The 27,871-nt window shown below is 33.8% G+C and overlaps 2 protein-coding genes and 1 long non-coding RNA gene across 4 annotated transcripts in view; 2 read left to right on the forward strand and 1 right to left on the reverse strand.

Annotated features, from left to right (window-relative positions):
- Nucleotides 1–1,793: 1,793 nt before the first annotated feature.
- LOC123688931 lies at nt 1,794–4,360 on the reverse strand. Its single transcript, XR_006750131.1, has 3 exons — nt 4,199–4,360; nt 2,467–2,627; nt 1,794–2,284 (listed from the first exon to the last, which is right to left on the reverse strand). It is a non-coding gene; the product is annotated as an uncharacterized LOC123688931 (long non-coding RNA).
- Nucleotides 4,361–4,588: 228 nt separating this feature from the next.
- On the forward strand, nt 4,589–8,676 carry LOC123688930. Its single transcript, XM_045627685.1, has 2 exons — nt 4,589–4,727; nt 7,125–8,676. The coding sequence occupies exon 2, from the start codon at nt 7,137–7,139 to the stop codon at nt 8,475–8,477; it is 1,341 nt and encodes a 446-aa protein (XP_045483641.1). The 5' UTR covers nt 4,589–4,727; nt 7,125–7,136; the 3' UTR covers nt 8,478–8,676.
- A 7,575-nt stretch (nt 8,677–16,251) lies between these two features.
- The window catches only part of LOC123671082 (calbindin-32), a 151,009-nt gene continuing 139,389 nt past the window's right edge, over nt 16,252–27,871 (forward strand). The window contains exon 1 of one of the 2 annotated variants that reach the window (XM_045604746.1): nt 16,252–16,350. The gene's annotated coding sequence lies outside the window, so the exon portion shown is untranslated. The remainder of the gene's footprint in view (nt 16,351–27,871) is intronic. The other variant, XM_045604747.1, reaches the window with a different exon arrangement.

Here is a 27,871-nt window from a genome sequence, read left to right on the forward strand (position 1 = left end):
AGCGTTTCACGACACGTTTTTCCACTCAAGCGGCCTCGCTATATATATTTGAGAGCATTCGATGAGCCTCAGTCGCTTAGTTTATAATGCAGACACAAGTCGACTGATATTTCACTACAGCCATCTATTGCAAAACGGCGGAAGCAAAGTTGTACACCATATATAGTTTGTAACATTGTGAACTATCATTCCAGATTTTGTGAATAGATTCGAATATAATTTAAGAGTACTTAATTTGTACAACTCAACTCAGAATCAATTAAAAGAAGACGTTTGGCTTGTTGTTCATTGAAGTAAACCTACAGATACTCTCAATTTTGGAGATGTCCGGAGGTATAAATTCATCAAACTGGTAAAATATTAATATCAATCAATCAATTAACATCTTGTTGGTTATTAGGAGAATAAACCAAATTCAATATAAGTAGAAAATAAAGCAATCGAATACAATCCCTTGGAAAAAATAGAAACCAATAAACTGAAGAATTCAAACCTAATATTTAATATTTGAATTGTGATTCGTACAGTTTGTCATTGTTGTATTCCTAGAAAAGGATTGAATAAAACTTATGATAACCCTCTCCATTAGTAATTTATTTATAATGAATTCAATCATCATTATTTGCCTATAACAAATATAGTTGAACTTGTATATCAAGATAAATAACGTTCGTGAAAATTTGATCATGTTTTTGTTCATTTCACCCTTTTTTTTTCAACCATATCCCCATGATGAGAGAGGTTTGATGCACAGAATCTGTCTGGGTATTCTTTCGTTTATAATTCACAATGTAATCTGGAACCTCATTTATTTTTCTACACATGTTCTGAGAAGAAAACATCGTATGAAGTATTTTCTTGATGGAATACAGAATGCAGACAGGAGTAAATTGCCGTGATACGATGTTATAAATATTGACAAGATTTATCGCTGAATAAAGGACTCTGGATCAGGAACGAAGATAGTTTTCAAATCTGGAGAAGATATATGAAATATAAAATTATTTCAATGATTCTTAATGAGTATACTGAACAGAGTCATAACAAGAAATAACATCATTTGTTTTTTAATTCAACTCACCGGTAGGAGACAATCTTCTTTGTCCAAACCCTCTTCATATAAACGACATAAACTATGCCAAATTGACAAAATATTTGCTCAAGGACAACCCTAATGGATACCCCCCACTAGATAGTAAATTGAAAGCGGGGGACGAATTCTAGGAGGGCAGAACGCAGGAGTAGATACATTACTCATGCTGGACAAGATGAATCTAGTTGAATCAACATATATCCTCGGAAGATTCCGTTTTTATGATGCTAGTATGATATTCCTCATTTTTATTCCTTACCTCATTGAATACAAAAATCATTTCACTATGTTATCAGATTTGAGTGAGACTAAGCTTGAGGAAATACAGAGAAACTAACTGAAACACATTTTATTTTTACACTTATAATATGTTCCTTCTACTTAATGCATTGAATTTCAAAATGGTTTACTTGAAAATCATTGAAGTACTTCTGAAATGTCCATCTACTCTTTAGTAGATTCAATTTATTCAATTGAGAAAGCATTTTTCTAGATCATTAATCATAAAAATAAAACCTATTTTCCATTCGAACCATACAAATCGATAATTAATTGTATTCTGAAAATCAATTGTCCTAAAAACGTTTCACTTCGAAATACACCGATAATATATGAATTTATTTCCGGAAGGTTCTATTTTCGATATACAAACAAGCTCTGCATAAAGATTTATATTCATTTCATAAGAAAAGTACACGATGAGGTGTATGAATATTTTAATATATTATTGGCAACAAAATGTCTTGATATTGAAGGTATCCAGTGCCAGGAACAAGGATGAAATCCCATTAGTTGAATAAAGGTAGTATATGCGGTTGTTTGAACAATTCTATTCATAATTACAGAACCACAGGGACGCTTATAAACGAACTGAAGCGCACATTGGAGATCCAAACCCACTCTGAAAATCTCAAGTTCTATTTCTTTCCATTCGAGAGTTGTCGTACCTATAACTTGAGTTTTTTCCAAAAACCAATTCGTAATGATATAACACAAAATCTGTTATATTCTGGAAACGTGAACTACTCTATATATTTCTGTATTTGACCTTGTTTTTCAACTTGTTATCTATCTATTCCAATATTCAAAACCTAAATCAACAATTTCTGAATCATGAACTCTATAAATCAAAAAATTTCTCCATGCCAAAGTCATGCAATCATAAATTTTCATCGGCATACTTTCCAGAACCTAAAATTAGTACATTTTCAATTCTATTCAAAGAACTTTTCATATATAATCATCAACTTCCAAAACAAATAAACTACATACATATTCCGGTGCAAAGTTGAATGATCATTATTTCTATGTAATTTCCGGAATAGCATAGTTGAGTAAATAAACGAATACTTGTATGAATAATTTATATGTACCTTGATGGGGACAATACTGAAAATCGAATTTCCCAAGCAGTAGCGTCCTCTATTTTCCGATAGGGGAAGTAAGATCGCTGTATGAAATAGGAAATTATCGTGGAAAACAGAATTTCTGTTTAACTATCAGCATGTTCATGAATAAAGAGGAAAGATGGAACCTGAAACAAAATTTAAGCTCAAGAAGATATCGATACCTTGTCCTGCTAATTATAGTAGATTCTGATTTTTCAATCACTTTATTTGATGCTGAAAATCGAAATTTTTCAACTTGTTCATAAAAAATTATTGTTGCTTGAGAAAAAATTAACCAGAAAGGAAAATTGAAGATAGTTGACTATAGGGGCAACTAGACCATAGGTCAAAAACTGGTTTTATTCATAAAATTACCTGATTAAAATTGAATCACGGAGGCGTTTACACAATTTTCTGAAAGTCTGAGAAGCTTATGAACGCCTTTTTGGAAACAGAGCGTAATATTAGAAAACAACGCACCTAGGTACTTATTTTTGTCGTGAAGTGTTTTCTTATAGTGTTCATATATTACTTTTCATTTACTGTCACGTATATTCAAAGTGAAAAATTGATGGTTGCTATTTCTATTACTATTATCTACTATTATCACATACCCCAAAGATTATGTTGAATGGTGAAGCAAATTTCTTGGAAAAAATAAAATAAATCTTCCAGGAAAAGAGTTCATTATTCCATACAAAACGATTGAACGGTACGTGGAAAAATAATTCGGATAATATCGGAATTCATTTCGTATCTTGTTGTATATAAAAAACGAGTATGTATGTTTCTACAACATCCACCTCAGCCAAAATGTAGTTGATAACACCTTACAACGAAATCTTGTGGTTTTGGTGGTGAAATATTATTCTTATCTGTCGTATTTGCATGATATTATTTTTTCCTGTTCAATTTCGTTTCTTGTTCGTCTATTATCTGAATATAACGAAATTCAAAACATTTATCGGATACAGGGCATGATTTCGATAATAATTATGAAGTTCTACATTTCGAAAACGAATATTTTCCTTTGAAATCATTGGAAACTTGTGAAATGAAAAGATATTATCATAAAAAACATTTTTTTTTAAATGACCTAACAGATTCGCTCTACTAACTAATTTGTGATCCTCATTTCGTTAGCCTAAACCCCTTAAACTGATTTGTCTGAAATCTTCAAGTTTGGAGTATTCACTGGCATAATTTCAAAATAGGCATCATTTGAATCCAGTACAATAAATTTGTTAAATATAATAGATATTTTAGTTTTCACAATTATTGCCTGATGAGTTTTTGACCTATAAATATATAGGCCTCTACAGAAGGAATTGTGTATCAGTTTTTGACATTCCATAGGTTATTTGTGTTCATGAAAATTTGTTGAATTGTTCAATCTGAATAAGTCCTAATTTGTGAATAGATACATTCGGGATAATTCAAGAAGAAATCATGAACGATATTAATGATTTAATCGATTACTCACTATTCGACATATTATCCAAAAACTTGAAAGTCAGTTTTTTCACACGATACCGGGGTACCATTATCAAGTATTTAGTACCACTTTCAAATTTGTCTAAAATACGATGAATAGAGGATTAACAGAATGATGCTATACATGAATTCTTCTTGAATAAAAATGTGAAAACTCTTGTGCATTTCTTTCTAACATATTGATAATACATAGTAAGATACCGACTTGCCAGAATAAAATCACCTTGTGCAAAAAATAAATTCCACTAAAATCGTAGCTGCTTTTCTTAGGATCATTCAGTTGAACTCATTCGTTATCTGCCACGACCTTGACCAAGATTACTTCTCATTTCTCAACAAAAGGTAACACGATATACCTACTCATTTTTCCATAAAAAATGCCATATCAAAATAGCTATTAAGTTTCAACATGATGGTTTTTCCATTTCTATTTATGATCAACAATGTAGTCATCGAGAACAAACATCATTTTTATTGTACCAAGAATTTCTACTTTGAAAACATTCCGTCAATTTTCTCAAAACATAGGCGGAGTTGATATCAGATGAGAATAATGACTATTTCAAATTTAATGGTTAATTTGTTATCATTATACCAACATCATTGTCATTGAAGAATCCGAAACCATAGGTGTTATATATTGTTCATTCAAATATTTGCGATATGACGTTACAAGTCGAGTAGTCTTGAATGCAGCATCTTTTCATTTTCTCAATGTGAAGTGACAGGGCTATAACAATTCAGTCCTACAGGTAAGTTCGTATTTGTAACAAATTCGATTCATCAAACATGTGATACCTAATCTGGCCTTTATTTTGAATCTTCGTAACCTGCTTTTAGTGAACTATGTTCTTGTGTTGTCCACCAAACTAAACAAGAAGCTCCTTCATTTTATTATTTTCGTTATTGAAAAACGCTTTTCATGCAATGGTGGGAAACGAAATAACTCACCTATGGGATTGTCTCAGTATAAATATTTGAAGAGGATACCATATAATATTTTGAATTACGGGATGGTATTCCTTGTTTGTCTGGGTAAATACATTTTCCCATTTTCCCATTTATAAGAAATTTTCTGTATATTCACAAATATATAGATATAAATAGTCCAGCCAAAATTTTCCAGTAAACTCCGAGACAGGTCCACTTTCACTTAAAGAGGCCTAAATTATGATGATAAATATACGTATGTACGATTAAGCCTTCAAGCGAAGTGGTAACCCAGTCAAAAATTTCAAGTAGCCGAATAGTTACGAAATTTTTACTATTCTTTCCTTGAATAGGGTTGAAAAATTTTGATTTGCGTTCGTTTGAATTTGAAAAACTCTTGAAGAGTGATGAAGCATAAAGTAATAGTGATCACGAAAAAATTTGAATGATTGAAGTGATCGAATCACCTAATGTTCTTTCTTTCTGTTGAGTAGCAAAATAACAGGCCAATTGAAAAGTCTACCATAGTAGAACACATTTTTTTGGCAATATTCGATTTTATTAGTCAGCATAGTTGCCTTCCATGGCGAAAAGCGATTGAAGCGATCTTCCAACTTTTCGAAACAATTTTTGTAGTATTTTAATTTATTTAATTTCAATTTTAAAATTTGTCTTTCGCTGCAAAATAGGCCTTATTTTCAGCGATAACTTTTTCATTGGCGCTAAATTTCTTTTCAGCGAGCAGGTCTGAGAACAGGAAAAAGTCGCTGGGGCCAGATCTGGCGAATACGGTGGATGCAGTAGCAATTCAAAGCCCAATTCACGCAATTTTGCCATTGTTTCCATTGATTTGTAGCACGGCGCATTGTCTTGATGAAACAGCACATTTTTTTTCTTCAAATGGGGCCGTTTTTAATGATTTCAACCTTTAAACAATCCAATAACGCTATATAATGATCGCTGTTGATGGCCTGGCCTTTTTGGAGGTAATCAATGAATATTATACCTTGCGCATCCCAGAATACTGATGACATAACCTTGGCAGCTGACTGTTGTGTTTTTCCCCGCTTTGGATTCGGTTCATCGAGTGCAGTCCACTCATCTGACTGTCGATTGGACTCCGGTGTGGAATGATGGAGCCATGTTTCATCCATTGTCACATACCGACGCGAAAATTCAAGTTTATTACACTAAAACAGCTTTAAACACTGCTCAGAATCATTAACACGTTGTTGCTTTTGATCGATTGTAAGCTCGCGCGGCACACATTTTGCACACAGCTTTCTCATGTACAAATATTCGTGAATGATAGGATGTACACGTTCAGATGATATTTTCACAATATCTGCTATCTCGATCAACTTCACTTTACGATCATTCAAAATTATTTTGTCAATTTTCTGATTTTTTCGTCGACGACAGCCTCTTTGGAGCATCCACTGCGTTTCCTTTCAAAAAGTAATATTTTATCAGCACAAGAAATTCCTTTTTTCCATCTTTTTTCAATTAACAAAAATAGCTACACTCACAACGCAATATCTCACAAACTAATGGACGGGCTTTTGTCAAATTTTGACACGTTTCGTTTGAAGGTTGGTACTAACTAAAAAATATATGGATTTATTACTAGCACCGCCATCTGTGCATCAGACCGGGGACTTTTCAATTGGCCTAATATTGTCGTTTGTCCGATGCCCAATTCCCAAGATCGACGAGGAATCGACAAACAATATTCTCAGTTGTTCTTGAGCTACAGTTTCGATTTTCACATTACTATTGTCCCAACATCTCAAATATTTGCACCAGATTCACTATTTATGCTTCACAATCACCCAGAAATGTAAAATTTTCGACATTTTCGTACAAAATTTTAACAATTCCAATTCATTTAGTAATGACGTGGATTTTAAGCGAGAAATGTAAAAATATGAGATATGCCCATATAGCAGGTTATTCGAAATGAAACCTTTTATTGAAAAAACTTTTATAAAGTCAAACTTCAAATGAATATGTAATCACAAGATGTTCCTCCATATAAGATTTGGCCTGTCCCTGAGTGTTTTTGAAAGAAAACATACTTAATAATATATCCGACTGGATTGTTTCATATGGCTTCTATAAACAAAATAATTCCATGAAAAAGATTGTTTCCTTATTGAAAATAAAAAAACCAATTCTCGGAGTATTCAACATTATAAATTTTCATTTTTTCATTGCAGAATTGATCCAGAATGCATTATTTTAATTTTCCTACCTGGCAGAAGTTGATTTTGATATGTGCTTTCATCAGAGATATCCAAGGAGAATCAAGGAATGTTATGTCTCTAGTCAAGCAATACAATACTACGATTCAAGATGACATTAACTTATCAGACGATGGAAATAACAAAACAGAAATACACACAAACTTCGATTTCATTCTGAAAATACAATTTATACTGGATGCGAATAAAATCATACCTTATTTGAGAGACGAAGTATATGAGAACCACGAGCAATATAATATAACCGTACAAGATTTCGTAGATCTATGGAATCTGACAGACTACACGATGAGAGATCTGATGGAACTAGCCGAAATTTCAAATATTCAATTCAACTCGAATAGTCTTCGACAACTACTTGATGTAGCAGATTTAACATTCAGCGACTATTACACAGAAATAAAAAAAAATATTAATAACACCCAACTGATGGATATGCTTCAAATACTCAACATAGATGTAGCTAAATTTTCTGCTGCTATAACTTTTGGATCAGAAAGTAATATCTATGATGCCTTGAAACCAGGTATATACACTTGGGACAGGTTTGAAGAAGTTTATAATCGTACTGGATTGGATTTACCAACACTTAGCAAAAACCTAATATTGAACCGTATCGTCACAAGAAATATAAAGAATTTGATCCAAAAAATACCAATTTTTGACAAAATTATGTTTCGGAAAGTTTGGGATAAGATGAACATAACCACTTACGATATATACAGAGTTGTGAATTTAAGGAGAATAGTTGACCATATTCATGAAACTCTGCAGAAAAATATCATTTTAGGAGTGGCTATAAGTGATCATGAAGTTATAATGCATGAACGAAAACTTGACAATTTTATGGAATTCCTGAATATATCCGGAATTTATGGTGAATCTAGTACCAGCCATAATATTTATGATAATATGACATTGATAACAACACAGATGAGGAATGTTGTGGGTCTCTGGAGCAACGATTCCATTAGTGTAAAAACTGAGATTATGGATCGAGTTTCGAATGATTCTATCTCATCTTGTTTCTATATAAACAATGATATGACTGAAAACAATGTGACAGTGGCCAATATCACTCAAGATAATGTTAGTGTTATTGTAGACAAGGATACTCAATTCAATCTTGGAAATCCGTTGGTTTGCGATGGTAAATTGTTGGGATTAGCAAGAAATGTTACGGCCGATAATGCTTTTATTTTCGATACTTTCTTCAAATCTGCTACCGACTTGAGTAATAGCAGTAGAAGGTTAGGTATGAACTTTTTCACAGTTTTATGCATACTCTTATTCAGTTTACTATTCTGAAAATTGTGTGAATAGTTAAGTTTGTTATGGATTGTATTTTAGTATGATGTGAATTATGTAAATAAAAAACCGTAAACAAAGTATAAAATGATGTGAATATGAAAGAATCTGTTACTTAATGAAAAACATGTGATAAATACATTTAAAATAAAATATAAAACAGTAAATAAATTGAGATTCAAATAAAAAGTATCTAATTGAATGATTTTAATGAATTTTCATCATAAAAACCATGAACATGATAAATATTCATATTTTGAAGCAGAAGCAATCTTCTCCACCTATAAAATTTTTGTAAGAACTGTAGAATATTTCATATTAAAACAATAATGAAAAATTGTCTCCAATTGTTGACAGTGACCTTCAACGATTTATTTCAGCTGAGATTATACCTACTCCGGTCAAGTTTTTTCCCAAATATTAAAAGAGTATACATATGATAAAAAAACCGAAATTCATACATAGATAGTATAGCAAGAAATAAATGATTGAAATTTCGAGAAAAAACGAAGGGTTCAGAATTTTTTTCAATAAATTTTTTAATAATGTGTTTTTCCACCGCGATTATTTATACACTCCCCAATAAATTTCGGCATTGATGCAATAAGATGTTCTATTTCTTCTTGAGGAATACTATCCCAAGCTACCTGTACTTCATGTCTCAGAGCCGCGAAAGTCCGTGGGGACTGAAGTAAATTTCCAAGCCTTCTACCCATGATGTCCCAAACATACCCTATGGGCGAAAGATCAGGGGATCTAGGCGGCCATGGCAAAAGATTTACATGGGTCGCTTCGAAAAAGTTTAAACTTACTCTGTCCACATGGGTCGGGCATTATCTTACTGAAATATTGGATTCTTGAGCCGGATAAGGTAAGATAGAACATAAGGTTCCACTATTTCCTAAAGGGAACGCAGCGCTGTCATGTTACCTCGAATAAAGACTAAAGGTGACCTACTTGCATGTGCAATAGTACCCCATACCATAACGCCTACTGTCCGGTGTACATGACGCTCAACATCAAACTGAGGTTCACGTCTTTCTCCCCAACGTCGTCTAACTCTGCTTCGGCTATCATGTGCACCCAAGGGTAATCGAGATTCACCAGAAAAGACGACCTGATGCCATTCCACATTCTAATGTTGACCTTCTCTGCACCACTGTAATCGTTGCCAGCCATGCTCTACCGCACAACACAACATGGGCTCGATAATCCAAAAAACCTTATCCGGCTAAACCTTTCGGATAGTTACAGGATGGACTTGTTTTCCTAACCACTCATCATCCAGAAGAATCAAGTTTAACTCCAAGATGTTTGCCCCCAAATATCTTGGAGTTAAACTTGATTCTTCTTTGAATTTCAAGGTTCACTTAGAAAATTTGCGTTTGAAATGGAAGTCAAGGAATAATATCCTCCAAAAATTAGCAGGATCCTCATGGGGTGCTGATGCCAACACTCTTCGTACAGCAGCCTTGGCCTTGGTTTTTTCTGCTGCTGAATACTGTTGTTCTGTTTGGTTTAATAGTGCTCATGTTCATAAAATTGATGGACTATTAGATCTACTCCTTTAAATTGGCTACCGGTGCTATCACATATAGTTCCGCCTCATATTCGTAGACAGGTTGCAGTCAAGAAATCTTGGGATAAATTTCATTTCTACCCGAACTCATTTCGAATTGTATCCTATTTCCCAGATTCTAGAACTGTTAGATTGAAATCACGCAAACCTTTATGGACTAATACCTTCCTTGAATCCAATGAAAGCGACAAGGTAATTTGGCGTTCGGGATGGACTTCTTCTAACGTCTTCAACAAAAGTCTTATCGTTGATCCCTCAGAAAAAGTTCTAGGTTTCAATCTTCCTAGGAAAATTTGGTGTATTTTAAATCGACTTAGAACTGGTCATGGTCGTTGTAATAGTACCCTCCTCAAATGGCATTCTATTGATAACCCACTATGTGAGTGTGGTGTAGAAGAGACCATTGACCACTTGGTGAATGATTGTCCGGTGCCTAATATACCCAAGGAAGATCATTTCTCAGTCGGGTTCTGGCCGCCGAACATCCAAATTCCATCAAAACTAGAAATGAGAGCTCTCCGATTGATGAGCAAAAACCCCGAAAATTGCAAAAAATCCATTTTCAAAGCTCCATATCTCGAAAATTGTCAATTTTTGAGCTTTGTGGCTAAGGACTTTTCTGATCAGTTCATCAAGAACTACAACAAATCAAAATTCAGCCAAATTCACGGAAAGCCATTTCCCATACTAAAAGTGCGGGGTCCTTTTCTATACCTAACTCTTAGAATATTTAAAAAGAATAAAATCATTTATGGGAATATTGTTTCAAACATTTCAATGACTTTAATTTAAATTTTGATATCAATTTAATTCGAATAATGAACAATTCTAATCAAATTTTCAAATCTCAGATTGTGTAGATACTTTTTAATGATCATCAAAGTACGACTCACCAAAATTCACAATTATATTCTACATTTCCGAGTGGTTTTCAATCAACTACGATATTATGTAATGAATAAGAGGGAAAAGTTATGAAAAACTATGATGAAGACACATCATAGACGAGCTAAGAATCAATGAAACTTACATTTTCGTTCCAGAGAAAATGACAAAATATTCCATTAAGTCCTTTTTCAAATTGTATCAACCAGCTGAATATGATTTCTTCATTTTATCATTTGCAACTCGTCCTTTTTTCTTCTATCCAGTATTTTCACGAATAAGGAGAATCTGGAACAGTTAGAATTGAACAAATATCCATCATCTGTTAGGTACATCTGAAAATAAATAACCGTTAAAGACTTTTTGACACTGAATTATTCAATATCAGGCATAGCTATTCATCATTAAATACAAATTCTGTTAGAGATGAACAAAAATGATGAAATCAATTTGCCAGAAACGAAAGAATTAAGTAAATATTTGTCATGCAATTATCAACATAGAATTCTCTCCTTCCAGGATGCGCACAGATATGAAATTTTCCAACAACCACCTGAGTCAAATTATAACTTGAGTCGATTCAAACATTCAGATGAATTCTATTTCAATTTTGATATCGACCTAATGATTCATTCGTATGTGTGAAGTTCGAAAAGTTCATTAAAAAAAAAATAGTATTTTCAAGAATTCGTGGGTTAATATCGGAAGTTCCATTCATAGTTAGCCTCCAACACTTGGACTTCTATATTTTACCCGGATAGTACCATATTGTATCAAAACTGCAGACATTTTCACGGATTCGTTTGTCTGTGAGATGCTATCATCAATTTCGAGACATTCTGAGGAAAATATCTTGGCACCCCATTGTCAGATCATCGAGATTTGTGAGAAAAAAATCACATATCATATGTAAATGACATTAATAGTGATCACAATTGTTATCCCTGAGGATATATGATTAGGATTTTCCCATTTTCCCCCATTACAGCTCGCGGTGCCTGGTTATGAACATTTTGGCTAACATATTTGATATTATTGGACATCAGATATATGAGGATTCAGTTATTATGGTCTCTCTTAAAAAAAAATCTCACAATATGTCGTTTCTCGGTCATGTGAATTATTCTGGCGTCATTTTGTGGCATGAAAAGATGTATGGAAGATCTTGGATTTTGTATCTCATTTCATAGCCAATGTAGAGCAGTGTATAATTATCGATGGCGGTGCCTAATATAACCAAGGAAGATCATTTCTCAGTCGGGTTCTGGCCGCCGAAAATCCAAAGTCCATCCCAAACAGAAATGAGAGCTCCCCGATTGATGAGCAAAAACCCCGAAAATTGCAAAAAATCCATTTTCAAAGCTCTATATCTCGAAAACTGTCCGTTTTTGAGCTTTGTGGCTATGGACACTTCTGATCAGTTCATCAAGAGCAACAACATATCAAAAATTCAGCCAAATTCACGGAAAGCCATTTCCCATATAAAACGTGCGGGGTCCTTTCATGATGGTTTCCAAGCTATCCATTCAGTTTCAGATTCTTTTTTAGAATGGGTAGTCAACTTCAAATCGATATAATGAAAACTAATATTTAGTACTCCTTTCTGCTTCTTTTTTTTTGTTTTAGGATCCAATTGGAGAAGAGAGGATGAAGAAAATTTTGTTTTGGTTGAAGAGGAAGTCCTTCAATATAAATTATGTCAGCTTATTCTGTAAACGTTTACACAAACCAGTCACTACACCGATACGGGGAGACAGAGTTTTTGCTGAGGTTTTTATCTGTTCTCTTGTATCATACGTTGAAATGTATGATGCCCCGTTACATTTCCTCTGCTAATACTGAGATTCATCGACACATATGCTCGATTGTTTGAAATTAATATTTTGTATTGCTCTTTCTCAAAAGAATATATATATCCAAAAATCGAGTTGTCGCAAATCGGTCTCTAATGGCCATAAGTCTTAGATGTCAGTCTTGAACTTCATTTGTGCTCCTTTTACATACGGTGCTCACTCTTCTTCGATTTTGGGCATCATCAAACTACGCTTGACAACATCTCATAACAGTAGTTGGATTTCTGTTCGTACGGTTAGCGATTTCTCGAAATGACAACCCCACCTCCCGTAGACCAATAATTCGACCTCTTTCAAATTCACTTAGCTGGCAATAAATTCCGCGTACACGTGCTCTAGGCATTTTAACAATAACTATATATCGTCTTTGGATCTCCTGTTTTTTGTAAAATTCAAAAAACCCGCAAAAATCGACTACAATGTTCAAGTTTCATATATTGTTTACATGACAAAACGAATTTTTTCCTCCAAATTCGATCTTTTACTTGCTATACTATCCATTTTTTACCAAAAAAAATTCAAATCGAAACAGGAAAAGTGTCAAAACATATGTGTCTATTATGTGAATAATAGGTCTATTATGTGAATCACATGTCGCTATTCAGATAATAGACACATATGTTTTGACACTTTTCCCATCAATATCGGGTAATAAATGAAAACAAAACACAGAGGTGGCTGACGAATACAGCATTTATTGGCAAATGTGTTTGCCGCTTGCCCGAAATTTGGAGAAGGTATAATGGCTCATTTTGTATAGATTAAATGAGGATGATAGCCGTAAAAATTGAAAACACTTCAGGATCTTTCTAACAAGCCTCTTGATCAACTGGAACCGTGGTCCTCTCGGTTTTTCATTTGACGTTTCGTTTACTCGACGCTGAATTTCTCTGATCTCCGCTTCAGCTTTGAGTTACAATCTGCGATTTAGAAACCTCTGATGATACCGCAGTTGTGAGCGAAACGTCAGATGAAAAACCAACTAGACTTCAGCCTCAAAGCCTGGAATTTTTCAATTTTGTTGAACAATTCTACTGTGAAAGCTTTCAGCATTGAGTCAAGCCTGTTGATTTTCATCTTTAATTTATATCACAAGGGGAAAATTTTGACAACAAGGTAAATATTCACCCTTATCTAAAGGTCAGAGATGTTATCATGGCATAAACTTCGTGATTATTATATAATGAACCGTGACTATTTCGAAAACAAAGGAACAACAATCAACTATATTTCGTTAATCTTTCTTGAGCCCCTACTTATTAATTTTTAAACCTTCTTGTTTTGGGAGTTTCATATGAGCTGGAAGGATTTGGATATGCACGAAAACAGCAGTGTAAAATATTCAAATGGAAGCTCTTATGGACCAAGGAGCACAATAAAGTTGCTATGAATATTATTCAGCTAAGTGAAGTATAAAATGTTATTGCATATTCCAAGCATAATTTTCCATTGGAATTCATATATTGCAGCTATAAAGTTTGACCGATATTTATCAATAACAAACTAGTATTTGTTATCAGTTCATGATATTTTTGTAGTTCTGAAAAAATGAGGTTCTTTGTAGTTTGTTCTCGTGAAATTTAAGAGTGTAAATTTTGTTTTTTTTTTCGTTATTTATCTTGAAATTTCCATGATTCTCATGATATTGTGAAAAGCTTGAAATTGTTCGCATCAAAAATGGATACTTTAAATTTGAGAAAACTCACTAGAGTATACAGTTAGAGTTCCATGGAGAATATCTTATATTTTTATGTAGGTTCAGTACACGAGCGTTTAAACTAAAAGTTTTATAAAATGATTATGTAATATTGTTATATTCGAGCGCTATTTTCATTACAATAACTTTAAGTTTTGGATTTTTAGCAGGGGATGGACCCAAACACTAAGGTTCAACTTACTAATAACAAATCCGTCCTTAAATTCGATTCTATGCATCTAAAAGGCTCTAAACGTGATAACTATCGAACAGAAGGATCTGAAATGGTTTTCAGGATAGGTTTTGATCTCGAATGCCGCGGTTGGTTACGTTAATGGACAAAACGTGAATAGGGGTTCAGTAAATATGGATGTTGGAAATGCTGTTTATCTCTTGATATTGAAACTGCAAATTTAATCGTAATGCAAATTTGCATTTCGATGTAGTATGGCTTTTCTAACCCACATGCAAAATGTAATGTTGAGCGGATAACCAGAGTCATACAAAATTCAAGTATAATATTAAAAAACTGAAACCCTATAATGCCTTGTACATCAGACCGAGTTGTCTACCTACATATAGAATATCAATTGCAAGTGTTTCTTTTGATCTCAGGACTCTAATTTATTTATTTATTTATATCCTAATAGACCACAAATGTCTCATTATAAGGATAAAAAGGTAACATAAAAAATAACTATACATAATGTTGAGAAATGTGTAAGAGTCAAAGACTCTCACTCTGTAGGTATATACTTGAGCAAAATTCTGGTCTAATAAACTAATTTATTCAAACAGTTATGACTGTCCAAAGTTTCGCCTTCAACTTGTCCTATTATGAGGCTTGGTCACAAATTGATATTGCTCAACAAACTCAAACTTCATCAGCACTCTGCTTGAATTTTTCATTGTCTGTACACTTTCCGATACAACCGGTATAAACTCAATTATTTCCCTTAGTTTTGGAATTGTTCAGAGTAAAATATTTTTCATTATCCATGACGATAACTTTGTTATTTGCAAAATTAATATGCCTCAAAGCACGGCAACTTCTCGATATTTATATTAAGGCTTAGTAAATCTTCCTCAAATTCTGCTTTTGCGCGCAATATCAATGATACATCTTCACGAAATATTTTGATTTTCCACTATTCGATATGATGCAGCTTTGGGCATCTGTCATTTAAATTATAACCTCTATAAGCTCATCTTTGTAAGATTTCGTAAACTGAGCTTCAATTAAAATTACGAGTCATCGACTATTTTCAAAGCCGACTCGAAGTTTTGAATTTTTTTAATGTCTTCAGTTGAATTTTGTGCCAAAACATTTAAGACATATGTTATTTAATATACACACATCCTCGAAAGTCTTTTCCGATTTATTATCGTGAGTTATAGTAGTGAGTTATTATAACTTACGCTGTTTGGTAATTTATACTATTAATTGTTCAAAAGTAGTTGAATAATGAATATATAATTCAATAGGAGTAGATAAATATATAGGAAAAATATCTATTGAAGTAATTTAGTGGTTCCATCATGGTTTTCCTCGTCCTTTTTCCAAATTTTCCATACTGGATGTCGACCCCGGTTCTAAACTAGCTGTCCAATCTCAGACCGGGTCAAACCTCAACCGCCACCAACCCGCCTAAAGGCGATCATCGACGGTCCGTCCTGCCTGAATAAATCATCGCGGGCGACCGAATCGAACCTTCCCCGATGATCCTCGACATGCGCGTCACGACGCCTCCAGACGCCCGCTTCTCCTAGGTCCGAGGACCGTCGCTCCGAACTCCAGCCTCAGTGAACCTGCCGCCCTGCACGCGCCCACGTTGACAACGCTCAGTGAAACCAGAAAATGTAAGTTTTATGTCAGTTTGCATGGCCTTACGTCGGCTTCAACTTTAACCGCGCCACGCGGAGCTCTTTTTGGGCTTCCCTGTCAATTAAAGAGGAAGGATCAAGAGGTCCGTTTACAGTGGGAAAGGCTCGCGAGAGCGGTTGAGTGGTTTTGGAGTTAGGAAGGGTTGAGGGTTAGTTTGAGGGAACGGTTGACACGCTGATTGATTGGTTTTAGTTTTTGGGGATTGTTGGATTTTTTGGCGGTTTGGTTTCGGTTTGTTTCAAAAATTCGTTGATGAACTTTAGAAAAGCAGCAACGACGTGTTGGGAGCTTTCGCGCGTTCGAAGAAATTCAACTGATTAATTTTGATGATAACGATGACATTCTGTATTTTAAAATTTCTAACGTATCCGAATGTAATTATCGAATGCAAAGTTTCAATTATTTCAAGTTGAATCGCAAAAGTTCAATAGGATTATTCAGCGGAATTTTATGTAGAGTTTGTAGAATTCACTAACAAAAATTCCTTAGATTTCCCACACCCTTATTTCTTGTAAGGTGAAATTTGATTTCAGGGTAGTAACTGAATATATTTATTGTATATTAAACCCTTATTTCTGTTATAACAACGCCCACATAATATTCTTCATACAAAGCTGTTTACAGGTTTGGTGACGAAGAACTTGAAAGTTTCTTTATTGAATACCTTCGAGTTTTTGATGTATAGCTTTCATTTTTCCCCTTCAAATAAGATCATGGCTTTATAAAATATTCACTAATATTTTATCAATATTCAGTGAATATTCTATCACGGAAAATTGAGATCCTCTTATTGAATGATTAATTGATAATATGGATTCCATTTCGAAAAAAACAAAAAAAAATTCAGAATAATTGGTAATGTTTTCCACATCCTAACAAGAACGTGCAGTCCTGTAATGGCATTGGGAAAATTATATTGGTGGATTCAAAACATTTTTCGAGACCTTGACAGCTTCAAAAAAGTGACCACAAAAATAAAGTTTCTCTAATTCAGTTGAAAGTCCGTTCATTCAAAATACACAAAATGGTTCGGGAATATCTAAGTTTCACAAAGATTTCATGGCTATATTTCATTATTATATGTTAGTACTGGGAGATATGATTGATGAATGGTGAAAGTCGGCTAAGGGTTCCGTGAATATATGCAAATTTCAATACTGCACTTTGTACATTGTAATATAAAAAAAACTCTCACTTCGATATGGAAAGACAAATTATGAAGGTCATGCAGAATTTGATGTTGATTACGAGATCAGAAACTATTCCACAAAAAAATTTCGAAAATAAAACTTAGTATATATCCTTGACAACAGAAACGACGAGTGGTTTTTATAGCAATTTAAAGTTCCTTGCAAATTATGTGCAGAATGATCACATAAACAGATCACTGAAAAAAATACACCATAGGAAATTCTACAACAATATTTGAAGAGAAACATTCGAGATTTTCATGATTGCAGCTTCGGGTTGATATTTGGATTTAAAATCCTGACTTCAGAAAATTGCTGGATATCAAAAAACGAAAATCTAATATTCCATTGTCTATCGTTCCGAATGAGTTGCGTGTGTATAGTTTAAATAGCTATTCCGAGCTCCATACAGAATTTCATGTTGATCCAATCACTAGAACAATGAAGAATAGAGTATAGGAGAGAAAGAGAAATTCTGTATATCAATTTCCAATTTTAGATGGGATCGACTCTGGAAATCCAAATTTTCAAATGGACTCCGAAGCTTTATACCAGATTAAAATTATTTTTTCGAAGAATTTTAAATATTTGATTTGAAACCTGAAACTGACAACTGAAATGCTACGCCTTCAAATCTATGAAAATTATATCACCTCATACTAAAGGTACCTATTGAGGTTTTCTGTTGATTAGGTTTGCAACAACACTTCATTTTATACAGTAGTGACAGCAAAATAATAATAGAACAATTCAAAAACTCCTTTCATAAGTTGGTTATGGAAAACAAGTAGCATAACATTTACCGTGCGTGAATAAACAAAGTAACATAACATAACAAACATACTGAAAGACCTATAGACTAGGCTGTTTCAGATTCAGATAGTTTCAGATGAGATTGTGTTTATAAATGTGTAAATATGCCAAATGAATATTCTTTTAGATGAATCGAATATACCAAATAATTTGCTGTCGATTGAGCCATATTTTTTGATAACTCGAAATCAACAGCTGCCGAGAAATATTCTAAGTTCTTGTGTTTTTTCAACATATTTCCCACCTTACTTCATTTTTCGTCAATATTTTCTACGTTGAACAAGTTTGGTTTAGAAATTGGAGTATTTTCATCAGAAAAGGTTATGATTTGTATGAAAAGAGCTAAACTATGCTGTATTAGATGTTGAATGAGAATTAGTATGATTTGAAAGCTGGTATATGAAGAAGAGAATAGTAAATTTTTAATATATATTTGCTTGCAACTTTCGAATTCCAAAATATATGTAAGTCAAAATTGAAAACATATTCCATCTTTATTTCCTCAAGAAAGGTTTCCTTAGAATGGAGGCACTAGTTTTGTTTCAGCAGATTTTGATTTGAGAGGGAAAAGAAGCAAAAAAGGAAAACTGGAATGTAATAAATTAAATAATTTTTATTGCAATTGAATTCAAAATTTCCGTACAAAATTTATTCATGAATAATGTTTGATATGACTTCAACCATTCCTCATACTTACACGCGTTCTCTTTCTTATTTCTTCAGTTGTTGCTTTCCGCCTGAAATTTACTCTTAATTGTCTCGTTGCTTCGTCTATCCAACGGTGTCAGATCCGGAGTTCTCGCTGGCCACGCAAATAATACAAAATTTCAACCAAATTTTGTCAGTGAGGTGAGAAATCTTTGAAAAATCACAAAAAATCAAATATCTCGTAAACTGTTGATTTTAGGTTATTACAAAATATGGTTCAAACGACAGCGAATGAGTCATAGAAACACGTCATCCAAAATTCACGTCTAATTTGGAAACACTCTGTATAATACAACCAACATGAACTATCATGAAAGTTTCGGTTAGGGTTGTATCAATAACAGCACACATATTTTTTCAGGAAAAGTGAATACTTCTCACTGATAAATTTTATCATGTGTATCAACATAAGCTAGTCATTTCAGATTCACTTATGAAGCTATTTTTATCAGGGACCTATTGCCCCAAACTACTTTGCAGCAGGTTTTTCTTTCGTAAAATAAAAACAAATGATGTTGCACAAAAATTTGCATAGGGCAAAGCTAAGGGCTGTTGCACCTCACTAATGTCCAACCTTTTCTGGGCTTTTAAATTCTGAACGTTTCTCGTGCATTGTGATTTATTTGAAAAGTGAAAAGTTACAACGTTACAAAGTTACGTTTAACAATTTCCTCCAGCGTTGGACGAGGTTAGTAGCTGGAGAAACGACCACTCTGTTATACACAGGTTGCATTCGTTAGAAATAAATCAGAGACTTGAAAGTACCGGGCTAAATTGCTCGTGTAAATGAACAGAAAATTGAGAGTGCGCAAAACCGTTTTTATTGTGAGCACTTCTCTCAAATTTCAATGGGTTGATGAAGTTTTAATTGCATATTCACGCAACTATGAAATATAAATATGAAATTCTATACAGTGATATCAACGGGATTGGAATATTGCTAAATTTCATAGTAGTAACATACCCTTGTAACTGTTCAAACGATATGTTATTTATTTTCATGTTATTCAAACGACAATATAATTACATACTAACAAAAGCACATGTTGATATACATTTCGAATATCTAGAATCAGTAGTTGATTGAACTCGAAATATAATATAATTTTCAGTTTATATATTATTTGCACGCTTAAAATTTCTGGGAAATCCAAGCGAATCACATGAAATCTGATCACAGTTTAAACGTATAGCTTTTCATATCTAGTGGATGATGATTGCCATTCGTGAATATCAAAGATCGAAATGAAATATGTGTTGAAAAAACTGAATCAACATGAAAACGAGAATATTGAAACGTGAGTAAATATAATAAAATTTTATCGGATAACCCTCGGAGTCTACTTTTGATATGTATTTTGTGAATTGCAATATCGTTTTTCCGAATGGTTCAGAGAAAAAATATGAAAAGTCCTTTGCACTTCACCTTGACATTTCTATTCGGGAAAATATGGATTCGAAAAATAAGAAGAGTCAATAGAGAGTTTGTTAAACCTCGTATTAATGTGATTTTTTCACGTAAATTTGCATGTTTATATATATAACACGAGCCAAATAACCTTGATCTATGATATGCTATAAAAGATAGATTGCATTACGTCATTTTCTACTTTTTTGGGAAAATTATCTTGGGAAAACAAGAAGAACGTATAATATTAGGTGTACAACTTTGCTTCGTTATGCAATAGACGGCTGTAGCGGTAAGTGGTAGTCGAAATAAATAGATCGTAGATGTCATAAAATAAGCTTAGGTATTTGTAAACATAACGTCATCGGAATATTGATCGAGTTGTGTCTGCATCATAAAATTAATAATTTTCTGATCCATTATGAAGAAATACGCGGCCGAGGCTCATCGAATGCTCTCAAATAACTTTGGTTAGGCCGCTGTTAGTGAAAGAACGTGCCGAGAGTAGTTTCGACGCTTCAAGAACAGTGATTTTGACGTCAAAGTCCAACATGGCGGTGGAACAAGAACTGACAGAATCATTGTGAGTGACGCAACAAGTCATTTCATAAGTAGTGACCAGAGATGGACAGTACTTTGAATCATAAATGTATAACCATTTTTTTACAATAAAGCCTCGAATTTCGGAAAAAAACGGCGGAAGCAAAGGTGTACGACTATGTATAATTGCAAACTTGAATGATTCGACTTTTTTCGTGTCGAAATCGTCTAATGATAGAAGAAGTATATTTCATCTTGCAATTTGTGTATTCACGATATAATCACTCCTTTTCATCGATATCTACAAATTTTTGGATACCAATTACCCCAAGAAATTCAACATTCATTAGAAGTGGATCATTCGAATAAAATTATAACTGAAAAGAAAAAAACAACTCCAATAAACTAAAACATGTTTTCAAACGAAACTCGTATGCCTCAAATGTAGAATACTCAATACAAGTTGAACTTTGAGGTAATAGATCCCAGAAGGATTTTTACCATAGGAAATATGGTAGAAGTTCGTTTGAGTTCACCATAGGGTTATAAAAAATTCATACAACCACTCGGTCGTTTTATATGTTTCCTCTGAATATACCGAAGGGTTCTGCTCTCATTTCCAAGGAATTTTTGATTAACAGCATTTAGGTCTATTCATTTATTGACGAAGTTTCTTCATTGGGAATTCAGAAGTTCTTAGGAAAACTTGGATATGAAATACGATGAATTTATGTTTGTCAGCTATTAAAGGAAAATAAGTTTCAGACAAGTTTGTCATTCAGAGGAAAATAGTGCTCAACTAAATGTTGCTATGTGAAAAGCGTACCGGAAATAGGTGAATGAAACTCAGAATGCATGTTTTATTAATTTATTTAATCATCATTCTGTCGAAAAGTTTACTACGGACAGTATCATTTTTCCAAATAGAATAGCGAATGGATGTGGTCGAGAAAATATATGTTTAGAAAACCGATTACTAAATGATGAATATGAAAAAATTGTAGAACAAGCAATGTCTTATGAAGGGAAACTTTTCCATTATCTCTAGTGTACAAAATTGAAAAAAAATTTGAAACTGAAAATTTTGGGGAATACAAAAAAATTTGTTGGCTCGTAAACTGTATTGAAGTCGAAAAACTCACGAAAAACTGACGCCTGAACAAAGCTTGCAAATAGTGCAATTTTATTTTGGAAAATAATGGTTCTGTGCGGAATACGTATCGCGCACTACGTCCATTTTATTTTGTTTAGCGATGAAGCGCACTTCTGGTTGAATGGCTACGTCAACAAACAAAACTGCCGCATTTGGAGTGAAGCTAATCCTCAAGTGTATGTCGAAACACCGTTGCATCCAGAAAAACTGACTGTTTGGTGCGCTTTATGGGCTGGTGGATTCATTGGTCCGTACTTCTTCAAAATCGATGATGGCCAGAACGTGACAGTCAATGGTGATCGGTATAGAGCCATGATTACTAACTTTTTCTTTCCTGAATTGAACAACCATGATGTCCAGGAGCTGTGGTTTCAACAAGATGGCGCAACATGTCGCACAGCTCGTGCCGCAATCGATTTATTGAAAGACACGTTTGGTGACCGCCTAATTTCACGTTTTGGTCATGTGAATTGGCCTCCAAGATCTTGTGATTCAACACCGCTAGACTACTTTCTGTGGGGCTGTGCAAAGTCATTGGTCTATGCGGATAAGCCACAAACCCTTGACCATTTGGAAGACAACATTTGCCGTGGCCTATATACGGCCACAAATGTTGGAATAGTCATCGAAAATTGGACGTCCAGATTGAACTACAGACTGCCAGAAGTCATATTCAAAATGTAATGCCACAAGATTATCTTGCATTTAAATGAAATTCATGTCAATCGAATAATCCATCGTTGTTTAATTGCAATTTAAAGTTCTATAGCTCTAAAAAAAACACCCTTTATGTTTATTACTCTGAGCTTCTGACTTACTTCGAAGTTACTAAGCTATGTACTTTTTTCTGATAGCTCAAATACCTACGATTAAGTCAATAATTAAGACTGAATCTAATGTCTGTCAGTTTGGAATTTCACATTCCATTATCAGGAATGAATCCGGAACTGTCAGTCCCTAATGTTAGTGACTAAATCCTCTTGCCTCGACAACATTTCCCTAGTTTGGTTTCCTCCGAATTGTTCGAACAATTAAGTTATACATCTTTCGAAGGTGCCATGAATCACTGGGCGATTATCGAGTTAATTCAGTTCGCTCGACTTGATTAAGTTCAGCCAACGGTAATTAATTGTTACACATACAATCGAACACTAATTGCAATCTTGAGAAGTCTCAATAGTACTGAGCTATTCCAAATCCATTTGGTCTTCACATTATCTATGTATGAAGGGATGTTAATCAATCAAGTGGCCTTTATGGTTCTTCAGGCGAATTGTAACTTAAAACTCTGCATCATAACACATTACTCGATCAGTTCTGGACCTAATAAGTAAAAACACATTTTTCTTGAAAATTTATACTTTATTCGTCAACATTGCCATCTTCTTCATTGAAAATTCTTAAACGTTGGTTTGAGATCACTCCTTACTTAGTTCTTTTCGACAATTGCTGAAATTAAGATGAAATGTTAGTCTTCGTTTCTACTGGATCAAGCAGGTGAAAATTCAGCATCACCCCTATGTACAGGATGTCCCGAATTTGATGCTCACTGAAACCATTTTAAGCAATAAAACAAAGATGGATTATTCGATTGACATGAATTTTATTTATCCGCAAGATAATCTTGTGGCATTACATTTTAAATATGATTTCTGTCATATGACCGCCACGGCTGGCTCGGATGTAGTCCAATCTGGACGTCAAATTTTCCATTACTTTTTCAACATTTGTGGCCATATATCGGCAATGACACGGCAAATGTTGTCTTCCAAATGGTCAAGGGTTTGCAGCTTATCAGCATAGACCAATGACTTTACATAGTCCCACAGATAGTCTAGCGGTGTTAAATCACAAGATCTTGGAGGCCAATTCACAGATCCAAAACTTGAAATTAGGCGGTCACCAAACGTGTCTTTCAATAAATCGATTGTGGCACGAGCTGTTTTTCTGGATGTAACGGTGTTTCGACATACATTTGAGGATTAGCTTCACTCTAAAGGCGGCAGTTTTGTTTGTTGACGTAGCCATTCAACCAGAAGTGCGCTTCATCGCTAAACAAAATTCGCTTATGAAAATCGGGAACAACGGAAATCGCATTTTGGGCACTATTTCCAAGCTTTATTCAGGCGTGAGTCTATTCATGATGAAGTGCCAAACCAAACTGAGAATAAATCACTTGACAGTTGTTAAATCGGTCGCCATCTTGAACAGTAATGCCAACTTAAAGTTATATACCTCGAAAAAAAAACACCCTATATAAGACTTGAAGGAAAAATCCTCAAGGATCCCGATTTCTTTTTTCAGAATAATAAAATATCAGAAGCTTATCATAGATAACTTGATTCGTTCCCGATTCACTGGGCGTTTTTGAAAAATTACTATTTCAACCATTTTGCTGTATCTTCGTTTCTGTTCGAGATATTCGAAACATTCTGAAATGTTTTTTTTCTGAAATATTTTATGATTTTTATGAAACTCATAACAGACCATAGAAATAAGTTACTGTATGAGGGAATTTTCTTAATGGGACACCCTATATTCTTGGTGGCAGTGTTTAAACCATAGATTTGTCGAAAAGTATTTCAGTACCCGTTTTTAGAGAAGAATTTATGATTGTAATCAAGTCATATCTAAGATTTCCGACTTAAAAAACGCCAACTCTCCTCTTTATCTCTCAAACACTAATTAATTTCTATGATCTGCTATAAATATCATATAAACCATAAAAATTACTGAAAATTGCTTTATACAATCAAACAATAGACATAAAATGAATTCAAATTCGAAAGAAATGAAAAATAATAATATATAAGGTGTCCCATCACTCGAAGTAAAAAATTCAATATCTTTGATTCATTTCGACAAATCTACGGATAGAAACTGGGTTGAAAAATATGAGGTGTCCCATTTAAAACATCAACTCAACTCTACATATTTAACTGTAAATTCCTATAATCTGCTCTGAGTATCATATAAACCATAAACATCAATGAAAAAAAAAAAACGTTTCACTATATCTCGAACAGAAACGAAGATATAGCGAAATATTTGAAACAGTAATTCTTGAGAAATTCCCTGTTACTCGAAAATGGATCAAGATATCATATGATCTGATTTCTGATATACCTATTATTATTTCGAAAAAGAGATCGGGAGTCCTTGAAAAATTTTCTCTGAGTCTTATAGTTTTCGAGATGCTTTCAGTTAGCATTGAATTTTGGAAACACTGTACACAGCTTTCGATTTTTGTATGGATTTTAGTTTTGTAGATCTTTAAAATCAATTCACTATTCTCAAGTCCTTAAACTATGATTAAATTGATCTAATTGATTATGATTAAGGCCTATGAAATCTATCATGCAAATATTTTCCAGAAGTAGTTGCATTCAGCGTTTTGGAATATTGTGTTGAATCTAAAAATATAATCACTATAAATTTCACAATATAATTCAACATTTCCTTTTATACATAATAGAATTCTCCAAACATATTTAGGAATCCATTACTCCCATAGCAATCAAAGAATAACTGTGGAAATTTCAGTATATTCTAACATCTGCAATAATATATGTTTAATTATAACTTGTATGGATTAATTACTAATTCGAAATTGTTGTTCATTCTGTCCCAATTCGTATTTATCTAATTCAGTAACTCGGGAAATTCAATATTCCTGCTGCCCGTAGAGTTTTTCTGTCCACGTAGAATTAATTTGTATATAAATTGATTCCTTAATCCTAATTCAACCGCAGTTGTAAGCTTTTATCCTTGAAGGAAATCGTATCCGAATCTAAATTTTCATTTGGTGGTTTTCTAGCAACAGAATCGATAATTGATTGCTTCATTTCCATATCAAATTGTCCCGTTACCATAGATTAGAGTATTCGATATCTTGTTGGATTTTCCTGAACCTTGCTAATCCACTGTCATTCGGGTTTACTGCTGTAAGAACATCAACTTGAAAATAGACGCCTTACGTTCTATAATATAATTTTCCTATTTACCTGAGCATTATTATATTATAATGCACAGAACACTGATCAACAGAAAATAAAGTGTAAATAAATAAAAATGCATCTAAGAACCATATTGTGATTTTTGGTAGAGAGACTGAATGTTTCATGATTTTATTTGAACAAGAAAAGTTACACATTCACAACTAACACAACAATATCGAAAGAAACATTCGGTGACCCAGTTGAAATTTTTCGTTTATATAGAGAACAACAATTTTGAGCTTCGTGATATATTTCATATTGATAGCGTCTTCATAACCATAAAAAGTTCAAACAGAAATATGAAATTGAATTTCATTAGCATTTCTGAAAAAAAAAAGTATTCAATGATTACTCCAGAGAAGAATATAAGGAGTCTCACGTTCTGGATACAAGGCTTTCTTATTTTTTTATTTGTCATCGACGAAATATAGATGAGTTTCTTTCTTCAAAATTATGTTATGAGATGATGAACCTACAAGATTCATCTCTTTGAAAATAATCTGGTTTACCTCTCTGGGAGATGACTTGAGAATAGATCACCCCAAAACATCATTTTTAATGTAAAAATTCAAAAATGAAACGTTGTGAATTTGAGAGTACATTTTCCTAGAATTAATCAAAGAAGGAAATGTTAAAATAAAAAATAATCAATCTTACCGCATTCTAATATATGAAATATTTACAGGCGTTAAACGAAAGTTTCGAGTTTTTTCTGTATATTCCATGAATTAGAGTGTTGTTACTATATTACACTCAATAAGTCCCGGGTCTAAACCAGTAAAATATATATTTTTGTTAAATCCAAGGCTTTATTGTAAAAACTGGTTATACTTTTATGATTCAAAGTATTGTCCATCGCTGGCCATTACTTTCTCCAATCTTTCAGGGAGCGTATCAATCCCGCATTGAAAAAACTGATCATCTTTTGAAGTGATGCACGAATCGATCCAATTGTGTACTTCTATATAAGACCGGAAGTGCTGGTCAGCCGGGCTGTGTGTCATTGATCGAAACAAGTGATAGTTCGAGGGAGCAACGTCTGGTAAATACGACAGGTGGGGTAGGACTTCCCATTTCAACGATTCCAAGTATGTCTTGACCACTTTCGAACATGAGGTCGTGCCTTGTCATGCTGTAAATTCAATGCTCGGCTCAAACGTATTAATTGGGTTCGATAACGATCGCCTGTGATTGTTTCAGTTGGTTTTAACAACTCATAATACACTACGCCAAGCTGGCTTCACCAAATATTGAGCATGACCTTGGAATCGTGAATATTCGGTTTGACCGTCGACGTGGAGGCATGGCCGAGATATCCCCATGATTTACTGTGCTTAGGATTATCCTAATGAACCCATTTTTCATCTCCTGCGCCAATGCGATGCAGAAATCCCTTCCATATTTGCCTTGCAAGTAGTTGTTCACAATCAAACAAACTGTTCAACATATCTCGGCTTCGACTCGTACGGCACCCAATTTCCTTGTTTCTGAATTATTCTTATGACCTTCAGGCGTTTTGAAATGGCTTGTTGTGTCACTTCCAATGATACTGAAAATTCTTGTTGCGTTTGACACGAGTCTTGATCAAGTCATGCCTTCAATTCTGCATCTTCGAAAATCTTCTCTCTTCCACTGCTATCGTGGTCTTCGAGCTCAAAATCACTGTTTTTGAAGCGTTGAAACCAC

This window comes from Harmonia axyridis, chromosome 1 (assembly GCF_914767665.1).
Source record: "Harmonia axyridis chromosome 1, icHarAxyr1.1, whole genome shotgun sequence".
NCBI classification, from domain to species: Eukaryota; Metazoa; Arthropoda; class Insecta; order Coleoptera; family Coccinellidae; genus Harmonia; species Harmonia axyridis.

What these genes read in the sequence shown, in the direction of transcription:
- LOC123688930 (XM_045627685.1), top strand. Translation starts at nt 7,137, where the DNA reads ATGCATTATTTTAATTTTCCTACCTGGCAGAAGTTGATTTTGATATGT.